Source organism: Protomyctophum parallelum (assembly GCF_964188405.1).
Source record: "Protomyctophum parallelum genome assembly, chromosome: 11".
Classification (NCBI taxonomy): Eukaryota; Metazoa; Chordata; class Actinopteri; order Myctophiformes; family Myctophidae; genus Protomyctophum; species Protomyctophum parallelum.
The window spans coordinates 22509759-22520785 of NC_139707.1; the positions used below are offsets into that span (position 1 = coordinate 22509759).

The 11027-nt window shown below is 42.8% G+C and overlaps 1 protein-coding gene across 2 annotated transcripts; it reads left to right on the forward strand.

The window, feature by feature from the left end:
* Positions 1 to 759: 759 nt before the first annotated feature.
* On the forward strand, positions 760 to 10878 carry galnt3 (UDP-N-acetyl-alpha-D-galactosamine:polypeptide N-acetylgalactosaminyltransferase 3 (GalNAc-T3)). 2 transcript variants are annotated; one of them, XM_083777469.1, is made up of 12 exons: positions 760 to 978; positions 1847 to 2125; positions 2463 to 3007; positions 3901 to 4073; positions 4836 to 4985; positions 5432 to 5666; positions 5820 to 5937; positions 6078 to 6278; positions 8211 to 8342; positions 9129 to 9230; positions 9616 to 9768; positions 9858 to 10878. In XM_083777469.1, the coding sequence occupies exons 2-12, from the start codon at positions 2123 to 2125 to the stop codon at positions 9969 to 9971; spliced, it is 1926 nt and encodes a 641-aa protein (XP_083633595.1). In that variant the 5' UTR covers positions 760 to 978; positions 1847 to 2122; the 3' UTR covers positions 9972 to 10878. The 2 variants fall into 2 exon arrangements, with proteins under 2 accessions (XP_083633595.1, XP_083633596.1); XM_083777470.1 differs by having other exon boundaries at positions 1875 to 2125.
* Positions 10879 to 11027: the final 149 nt, after the last annotated feature.

An 11027-nucleotide genomic window follows, 5' to 3' on the forward strand; every position in this document is an offset into this window, starting at 1 on the left:
CATGCCCTTCAAAACCAGACATTTTTATTATTATTTCTAGTGATTTGGGCAGTTGATATAGACCATTTTATACTTTATCGTAATCAAGACAATTCTTTTGAGAATACCTATTTTACATTATAAGATATTCTAAAAGAAGCAATATGTCCGGACATGGCAAAGAGTGGCAAATTCTAGATTTAGTTTTTACACCGTTCACACCTATTATGTTCTTATTTTGATCATATTGTTTGACACTATTGTCACTATGGCACATTAGGAGTCTAACTAGTGGTTCTCAAATGTTTTATTTGCAATTAGGACCCCCTCTCTGAGAGTATGGTCCATTTGGTTAGCGTTTCTGGACCTGGTTAGCTAGTGATATGGTGACATTTGTGCAGTTGCTCATTCTATGGTGAACTTCAAAATAAATTATCTGTCAATGAGCCTATAGGCATTTGAAAACAGTTAAAAGATATGTTGGTCTTACTCTTTTTATGTTGTGTGCATCCTTAGAGTATAGAAGTGTGCATCAGCCCATTTTTGTCAGCCTCATTCATTAAACACGTCACGTTTGACACACTCCAGTTGGCAAATGTGTGAACACGTGCAGGAGTGGACACGATCAGAATAATGAATGTCCATATAATGCTCGTTTGAAAACGGTAGTCTATTGGACATTAGATTGCTCCCTTGCGCTGATGGTATGGTACAAAAAAGAGAGGGGGGGGGAAGGATGATTTTCCTGACATGGAGAATGACTTGTGGTTGTGGAGACTGGAGAGCACAGCCGCTGCGTGCACATGGAGTCATTGTGTAAACCCTTGGCTATAGAGGACTTCAAACTGGGCACCCGAGCAGGCTTCACCCGAATGTCTTCGGACTCCACGTCTTTTCTTTACCCCCTCAACTGCCTCAAGCACCGAACTCCTTATGAATACCATTTGGCACCGCACCTTGGCCGACCTGACGATGGGATAAAAACTTGACTGGTCCAATGTGAGTGTCAGCTTTTCTTACTTCAATAATAGGCTAATTAATGAACAAACGCGACAACTTGAATAGAACGGCATTTTGACATATGCCTAGTTAACTTTTATGGCAGTTAATATCATTCCACTGAAATGACGCTCGACTTGAATTAAACTTTTGTTAGACCCTGACTTTTATCCACATACTTTTATAAAACGTGCTTGCTGTTAAACTTACACTAATCACCGTCAGACGAGTTGGGCTATATACTTTTATTTAGTTTGGAGATTATAGTCTTCGCTTAAGCCTGATTGCATGCCGTGTGTGAGGTAGGCTATAGGGTGCGTTCCTCTGCTATTTGTAACCCAGCAACTGTCCCAGTGAATGGCTGGGTGCACAAATCCTATTATTTAAAGAATCGACACTCTTATTGGATCAGACATCCCGCGGAGAACACAGTTTCTAATATCAGGCTGCCTCAGACAACCCCCAGGTCATTTTAGTAGTTAAATTATCAAACTTGGAAAAATTTTGGGCTCTCCACATGGTCTCCCCCAACCATATTCTGTACAGCAGTTAGCCTACATTTGGACAATGAAAACGAACGAAATTTAACTACCTACTACCAAAACTGGCTTGTGGGTAATTGTCTACAAAATTGTCTTTCTTGAAGTTGACTCTGTCACTCATGCATGTTCGAGATCAGTTACGGGTAACTCACGGGTCTATATAACAGAGAGTGCACATGATGGAACCAAACGGACCCTTTTGGGTGCATTTTGGGATGTGTACGCTAGTTATTATCCTGGATCCTTGACCAGAAAAGGTTTGAAAGCCACTGTGCGTAAATGCGTAAATAACGCTTCCACAATGCCTGCCTCATTTTGACAAGCAGAGAGACCCTTTGTACGCACGCGCGCCAGAGGGTCTCCTGTCTGTCTCCTCCTCCCTGTGAGGTACCTGAGAGAGAGAGAGGAGCGCACCTGGATCCACAGAGACGGAAGTCTTCTCTGCACAGATTTGAGCACTGCAGCGCAAAGCGACACGGACGCTCTGGAATCCATGAAAGGGAAAGAGAGTCACTTAATAAGTTGCCCAAAATAAAACAGCCAGGATGTTATTCTTTGGATTTTTAAACAACCCTACGTTTCCTGCGTCATTATGAAGTCTAATGGTATGTGGTCTTCCTCCTTTTGTCACTATATGATTAGGCTACAGAACTTGTTGAATGGATAGAACTGTACAATAGTGCTACCACAACAAAACAAAAGTGATTACCTCCTTTGAGTTCTCACCGGAGGTGTCCATGACTGCTGTAAATCAATTTATTGTTATGAATGTTTATCTTGAATGTGTAACTGAGGTTTTGCGTGACACAGTATTCTCAATGGCATCCTGTCTCTCTCGCTGCACTTAATTTTAGTTTGTGTGTGTGTGTGTGTGTGTGTGTGTGTGTATGTGTCTACGTATAGCTGTTAGTAAAGACCTGATAATTTGTCAATTTATTGCAGGTGAAATCAAGTCTTGATGTAAAACAAGCTCCACTCATTGCAAGAAGAATGACTACTCTTCGCAGAGTCCTCCGAAGGCGCTTGCACACACTCAAACTGGCGGTAGTGGCCATCGTCTTTGTCACTTTTTTGTTCTTCATACAACGCGAGGTGGGAAGCCAAAGCCCACAGGAGGAGCCGTGGTTGAAAGAGATGGCCGTCAAGAGGGATGCCGTGGTGGGCATGGTGATGGGAGCGGTCAATAACCTAAGGGACGCAATGCCAAAGATGCAGATCAGAGCCCCGGTGCGTCAGCAGGACAATGCAGAGGGCCTGTCCTGTGTGCCGGGCCACTATACCGCCGCTGAGCTCAGGCCGGCCCTGCTGCGTCCGCCTCAGAACCCCCGTGACCCCGGGGCTTCTGGGAAGCCATTCCACACGGACTCCCTGACTCCGACTGAGCAGAAGGAGAAGGAGAGGGGAGAAGAGAAGCACTGCTTCAACCTGTATGCCAGTGACCGCATCTCCCTAAGCAGAGACCTGGGTCCCGACACCAGACCACCAGAGTATGTCCTTGATAAAAAAACAAATAACAATAACGTTCCATAAAATCCTTAGTGTGTTAATTGAATCCCTGAAAGTATAGAAATTGTAACGCAAGGTTCCAGTGTTCATTTAATTTTAACATTCACGGTTTTGCTGTGTGTTTTCACAATAGCTGAACAGTTTGCCATACCTTCCTAGACGTAACTTGAGAATACCACTTATTCAACATGAATAAGATTAGAACAGGGGATTCATGCCATCCAGTGAATGTTGTCACCTTTCAATTACCATGTGATTCTTTTGAAAATATTCTTGATCTATTGGTGCACAGGAGCCACAGATTTGCTCCACCTAGTGGAGTTAAATATAGCTTCAGTGAGTATAGGGTGAATCAGTTTCCTTTTTTATATGCGCTTAAAACTGTCTTACTGGCTCAAAATGTAACCACAGCTACGTATGGAAAAACCGCAGAAGGAAAAGGAGATATGGTATAGATTGTTTCCAACAAAAATGCCTGTCTAACCAAAACAAGTCTATAATATTTGCTATTGGTTACTGGGGGAAAATTTCACTCAAAAACCACAGGGAGCTTTTTCTCTCTCACTGAAACATTGTTTCAGTATGCCTGCCCAGTTGATGCGGCCAGTTCAAGAAGAAGTACAGTTATGTTTGGCTAATTAACCCAGTCTGTCCATGTTCCGACTATTTTAATAGGGTAATTTACAAAGTCTCCCACCGTTAATATGGCTGGGCATTTCAAAGGCTGCCACACATGCCGTGTCACAGCTGAAATGGACACCCCACATGGGAGGGGACCTCTCTGATGTAATAACCGCAGGCTATTGTGCTGCTCGGGAACTATAAAGGACACTGGATCTTTGTGCTCACTATCTGTGTCCCCTTCTTCCCGCAGATGTATTGAGCAAACGTTCAAGCGATGCCCCCCTTTGCCAACCACCAGTGTGATAATTGTGTTTCACAATGAAGCGTGGAGTACCCTCCTACGGACGGTCTACAGTGTCCTGCACACCTCCCCCGCCGTGCTCCTCAAGGAGATCATCCTAGTGGACGACGCCAGTGTGGACGGTAATACTCTGCAGGGCCCGACCAGGACCACCCTGCTCTCCGCTGGATTCAATTTCAGACAGCCGGTTTGGGGCGGCCGAGCGGCCCTTTTTGGAGTGCCATGAAATGTGCCGAACGGAGCTCCAGCTCTGTGGCTCGTGAAGAGGGTTACAGCAGGAAACAAGAGGGCCGCTAGTGAATACTTTCCTGAGAGGAGCTAGCCGCGGTCATGCTAAGAAATGAGTCAGAATGAAGTTGGCTCCTGGAAATGGGTCACAGGTCACGAGTTGGGGGGGGGGGGGGGGGTGCAACAAAATGCAGGAGAGCAGAGGTTTCAGGGAATGAAGTCGGTCTGACACTCAACTGTGTGTTTGTGGTAGTAGGGTGCTATTAGAGCTCTGCTGAGCAACCGACTCCCTGGCTGTGTAGTCCAGGAGCCGGTCAGATGGACTTGGCAGCCTGCCATGCTGAGGATACAAGCCAGACGGCTCTTTCTCTGTAGCTCTGTGCAATTGTTAGCGTCCAGGCTGAGGGCTATGAATGAATCACATTCACACAATACTGTATTCATGACAAAAAAAATCAGTCGGTGCTTTTGATCAAAATGTTCTCCTTTTTTATTTATGTATTTGTTATTATTTCCGCCTGCTGTAGTTGTAATTCAGTAAATTGGTTATATGCTTAATTATCAACATACTGATTGTATCACATTGTGGTCATTGGTGACTCTGAGTTTCCATAATTAACCCTGTGTTATTAACACTGGATTTCCTATACTTCCAGATGTGTTGAAGGATGAACTGGATGAATATTTAAAGCAGCTGGACATTGTTCGGGTTGTCCGCCAGCGAGAGAGAAAGGGACTCATCACTGCTCGCCTGATGGGTGCTTCTGTGGCCACCGGCGATACACTCACCTTTCTGGATGCCCACTGTTAGTTGACACCGGTGATGTCAAACCACCTGGTTATTCACATATCCTGAATAGACAGAGACACAGTTCTCGGACACACCCATTCACACATGCACCCACTCACTAATCCACAACACCACAATGTATGCCTTGTGTTGCAATTCACCTGGCATGCTAGGCTCACTTAAAATGACCTGCAGTGTATTTAATTTAAGCATGTCAACAGGTATTTAGGGCTGATTTATAGTCCGTTGTACGCCAGTGTTGCACATCGTAAATGGCAGATCTACAAGCTGTCAACCCGTTGCAGTGTGACACATGTGAGCTTGTAGATCGACTATTTTCAGTGTCCAATACCGCAACTAAGTATAACTCAGGCATAAGTCTCTTTTATTATTGTACCCCATGTTTTAACGATGGTGGATATTATCAAGGCTCATGTTGTGACACAATGTACTGCTTGGCAGGCGAATGCTTTAATGGTTGGTTGGAGCCTCTTCTGGCCAGGATAGCAGAGAACCACACAGTTGTAGTGAGTCCTGACATCACCACGATTGACCTCAACACCTTTGAGTTCATGAAGCCATCGCCCTATGGCCAGAATCACAACCGGGGCAACTTTGACTGGAGCTTGTCCTTTGGCTGGGAAAGTCTGCCCGATCAAGAAAAGCGAAAAAGAGAAGATGAAACGTATCCTATAAAGTGAGAAAACATTTAGTACAGTGTGTACTTCTTATTGATTAGTATTTCGTATTATTCAGTTTGAAGACCATTGCAAACTTTGCTCTACCAAGTGATCCAAATGTCCCTGTTGAATGTAAATTGTACCTTTTTTTTCTTCTTCTTTTTCTACAGGACACCAACATTTGCCGGTGGCCTCTTCTCAATTTCAAAAGAATATTTCTATCATATTGGAAGCTATGATGAACAAATGGAAATCTGGGGTGGAGAGAACATCGAAATGTCATTCAGAGTAAGAAGTCACCAGGTTGTCATTCTGGTTCAGTTGCATTTGACTTCCTCATTGGATTTTCTCCTGGTGTGTCTTTACGATATCCAAAAAGTTGCCTGTGACACTGATTTATAGATGTGTTTCATTGCCTTTTGTTGCAGGTGTGGCAGTGCGGAGGTCAGCTTGAGATCATACCCTGCTCTATTGTGGGCCATGTGTTCAGGAACAAGAGTCCTCACACCTTCCCTAAGGGCACGCAGGTCATCGCACGCAACCTGGTGCGCCTGGCCGAGGTCTGGATGGACGACTTTAGGGAGATCTTCTACAGACGTAACCAGCAAGCCACGCAGATGGCTAAAGAGGTACGTACTGTACTACTGTACTGCTCGAGATGCTAGTGCGCCTCAATCATTTATTCAGATGGCTAAAGATGTACATACTGCTCCAGATGCTAGTGCGCCTTCAGTCATTCATTCAGTGTGTTACTCATCACTATACTCAAACAAAAAGAAATGTATTCCTGCCTTAAACGGCAGGGGTTTCCTCTGGAATGTTTTAATTCAATACTGTCACGCGTAGTAATATGATTTTCTTTTCTTTCTTTTTTTCCCTCACGTTATCGACTCATGAGGCAAGTTGGGGCAACCCAATGCTGAGCGGCCTGTTGTTTTTATACAGTCAGGACTAAGTCTGAACATGTGTCACATGTAACAGCGTTCTGTATGGAGAAACCTGGAATTACACATGTGTGTAGGGAGCCACAGTGTTTTGCTGTTGTGATTCTCAGTGCATGAAATCCCTGGATATGAGAAGTATTCTTTGACAGAGAGAAATAGATTATTGACTTAGAAACCCTCCGCCTGAGGCTGTTAGAGGTTCAAAGCGGTTAGGAGACAGAGAGCGGGGGCCCAGGGGAAGTCTACTCTGGTAAATGACACAGACTTGCAGCGTTTCCCAATACAGGCCCTCATCTTTGTGCCATAAACAGGTCTCCTGGGGCTATACCTCAGAGAGTGCTAGGCCAGCGGGCCTTTCCCGCTGCCTTCAAACAGACACACTGTCTTTAACAGCCTCAAGGAATCTGCCATAATAGTTTTGTGTGTGTGTGTGTGTGTGTGTGTGTGTGTGTGTGTGTGTGTGTGTGTGTGTGTGTGTGTGTGTGTGTGTGTGTGTGTGTGTGTGTGTGTGTGTGTGTGTGTGTGTGTGTGTGTGTGTGTGTGTGTGTGTGCGTGCGTGCACAGTGTTTATCCACATCATTATAGTAAGTACTCTCATTATTCCAGAGCTGGTGGTGCCCCAAATCCTTTCAAATGTACTACACATAGAACTATGAAAGGAACACTGATTGAATACTGGTGATTTTGTGTTGAAAAAAACGTTGCCTTTAGGGCATTGGACCACAGCAACTGCAGTTTGAAAACAGAAGTAATCATATCCCTCTCAACGAATAATCGGTCAGTTTGGTCTTAGTTAAGCTAGACTTTGTTTATTGAATAGACGTTTCTTCTTTCTTGAAAACAATTGGCCAATAGCCATTGTGAAATCAACATTAGAATGTTCAGTTCTCAACCTAATCAACCTGTGGTGTATGTGGCAAACACACATTTTTCAATTCTAGATTGTATTTAGTATTTAGTCGAGGGTAGCCCAAGTTAAATGAGGAAAGTAAGAAACTACAAAATCTGAATATTCTTGATTGTCTCCACCAGGCCGAAGGCATGGGGAGAGAGTATGTTTTGCACTGTGTGTGAGTGTGTCCATGTGTCCGTGCGCCACCAGGAGGCCACAACCTGACCTGCCCTGGTGGAGAGTGGAGACCTGTGCCCCGAGGGGCACTTTATCTAGTTTCATACTGTATTATATTTGTTCATGCTTGTCTTTATACTATCTTTATACTATATGAATTAACAACGGTTTTGTATGTACTATATATGCAATTTGATTAAATCAGATGATGGTTTAATAGAATCGTGCCATTTTAACTGTTTAAGTAGTTATTAAGCCTTCTTCATGAACCACCTCTGCACAGTGTAAGATGACCGACAGGAAGTGGTAATTTGAGTACTCTGGTAGCCTGATTCATACTTGGTTTCTCTTCATGTCTCACACGGAAAATAGCCGATCTATTCTCCAAGCTTGCTGTGACATGTTGTGAGCTCGTAGAACTGCTACTGTCGGCACGAGACACCGCTGTGCAACTAAGTATAAATCAGGCTTTACAGAGCCTGGCCAGTGTTTAGAAAACGATTAAAAGTTCCCTTGCTGTAATGGCTGCCTGGAATTGTTTCCCACAGAGAACCTTTGGAGATGTCTCCAAACGCATCGAACTGCGCGAACGGCTGCAGTGTAAGAGCTTCTCCTGGTATTTGAACAACGTCTATCCAGAGGCCTTCATTCCTGATCTCAACCCACTCCACTTTGGCTCGGTAAGACCACATATACCGCACCACTGCCTCCTCCGTTTCTTTCACAACCTCACAACTGTCTGGCCACTGTGGGTTTAACCACAGCGTGGACTGAAGCCGTCCAGAATGAGCTGTTCCAGTTGGCCACGGCCAGTGGTGGAAAGTAACCTAGTACATCTAGTGCTGTACTGAAGTACAATTTTGAGGTACTTTACTTCAGTATGACAATTTTTCATCACAGAGGCAAGTATTTTCTTTTTTTTATATATATAATTTTTATCCCACAATTTTGTAACCCATTTTCCACCCCGTGTCAATTATCTAATGTGATCCTGGGCTCTACACACCCTCCGCCAACCTAGTCCCCATATATGGGGACTAGGGACTATTTTACTTTTTTACTACACTGCAATTATTTGAGGACTGTAGTTACAAGTTACTTTAAAGATGTTGATTATTATTTCCAAAACATACATTAACCAATTCATTCCAATGTTATACTTAATTCATTCAAAAATAGCAGGTCTAAAAGTTCAGAGCTCAAGTTTTGAAAACATTTGAAAACATTTATAAAATCAGACATGCTGCATAATGAGAACCTTTACTTTAGGTATTTTGACGTCAATACTTTGGTAATTTTACTCGAGTAACATGTTGAATACAGGACCTTGTAACAGAGTATTTTCTACCTTGTGGTATCGAGTACTTCTTCCACAGTGCTAAAAGAATGCAAGCAGCAAGATGTCGTAGATGTTTGAACAGCTTGCGTTACTGAATTACTTGTGTGTTTTGTCATCCACACCACAGGTGAAAAACGTTGGTAAAGACTCATGTCTGGACACTGGGGAAAACAATGAGGGTGGGAAACAATTGATCATGTACCCCTGTCATGGTCTTGGAGGAAATCAGGTAGGATGGAGGCTTAATTTATCTTATTCGATTGCAGCTGTCAGCAGATACCTTGTATCTCCAAATTTCAACATTTTAGTTACTTTGTCATACAATTGTCATGCAAGAAAATTGCTTATCTACAAACTCACAATGTGTGTGAGTGAATGGTGTGTCACCATTTCTGAGTTTATCTAACCAAGGAAAAGTATTATCAAGAGCTTGTGACTAAAATAACTACATTGGGTCCATTGGAAAACTGGTTAATCTTTTCCATATCCTGAAAAGTAATGGTTTTGGACATACAAGGTTTCTACCTGACAGTGACAAAATAAATGAGTAATACAGATGTTTCAATCAGAGAGTAGATGGTCGGTACTAGTGATGGTTTTCCCATTCTTTTTAGTATTTTGAGTTCTCCACACATCATGAAATCAGACACAACATTCAGAAGGAGCTATGCTTACACGGGGCAGAGGGGGTCGTGAAACTGGAGGACTGCCAATATAAGGGCAAGAACACGTTTGTCGGAGCCCAGCAAAAGTGGGAGTTGAAGGAGGTGAGACTGCCATTCTTTTGGTCCACACTTTTTGACTTTCGGACAAACATTTGACGTTAATTTTCTTGTCTGTCTTCTGTCCATGATAGAACCAGTTATTCTACATGCCAGGATGGAACATGTGTTTGACTTCTCGATATGAGCACCCATCACTGACTGCCTGCAATCCATCAGACAGATTCCAGCTCTGGTTCTTTCACTGATCAACCTGATGGACTTCTTTACCAATGAACACACACTGTATGCATGTGCATACTAGGAGGACCATGGCTATAAAGCAGCAACATACTTTTATTTTTTAGATTCATGACTGCATCAAGTTTTTATTTATTCTTTTTATAATAGAAGAACTGAACTGCTGCTGGAAAGTTTGGACTTTTGAACATGTTGCCTGCAACCGCCGGAAGGAAGCAGTCAATCTTCTTCAGACTGTGTATGTTTGCTATTCAAGCTTTCTTACCAAGCAAAGCCACAAATGAAGACGCCTCCAATATTATTTAATTTTTTCATCTAAGTTGTATCTTTTACAACAACTTGTTTTTTCATAGGTGCAATTTAGACATTCTGAAGTCCACAAATGATGCACCAAAGACACTGACCAGGACCATTTTTGTTGGAATTGTGTAGCACTACTTTTTATGTGAAGCCAAACTGGACACTACTTCCTCATTGTTGAGAATATCCAGTGGCAAACATTCATGTAATAATCATGATTACCACTAGAGGGGGAGGTCTTCCTCTGTGTTGCAGGGTTTGACGCTGCAGAATAATAACCCACAACCCTTATTTACAGTCACAGAGTGCCTTCCAACAGAGGTTGGAGTTGAATTCACTTTAACAAACTAGGAATGAGTTTACTCCCAAAGTCAAGAATGGGACAGCGTTTTTCATACATGATACAAATATTGTTAGATTCATACTGTACATAAATAAAACGTAAAGGATATATTTTTAGTGTGCTAGGTATAGTTTCCGTTCCCATTTCAGAATTAACCCCTAATATGCTGCAAATACTGTGATGTGGAACAAACTGCCTATTTAATTTGTTTGTTCACGATTGGATTGGAATTGTAGTGCAAACCCTGTAGTGAACGTACAAATACAAATGTATTTGGCCACACAATTTTGTGTTCGAATTAAATAATGTATTTGAAAATCTTGAGTGACCTTTAATTCCTTTAGTCTAGTATAACCTCAAAGTATTGACGGAATTGGGATTGCCATGTTTTCAGTTAAATGATAGTTGCCAGATTGGTATA

Excerpts from the sequence above, each read along its gene's own strand:
- galnt3 (XM_083777469.1), top strand. Across the intron at positions 5,667-5,819 it reads GATGAAACGTATCCTATAAA|GACACCAACATTTGCCGGTG; the intron begins GTGAGAAAACAT and ends CTTTTTCTACAG. Across the intron at positions 5,938-6,077 it reads ACATCGAAATGTCATTCAGA|GTGTGGCAGTGCGGAGGTCA; the intron begins GTAAGAAGTCAC and ends CTTTTGTTGCAG.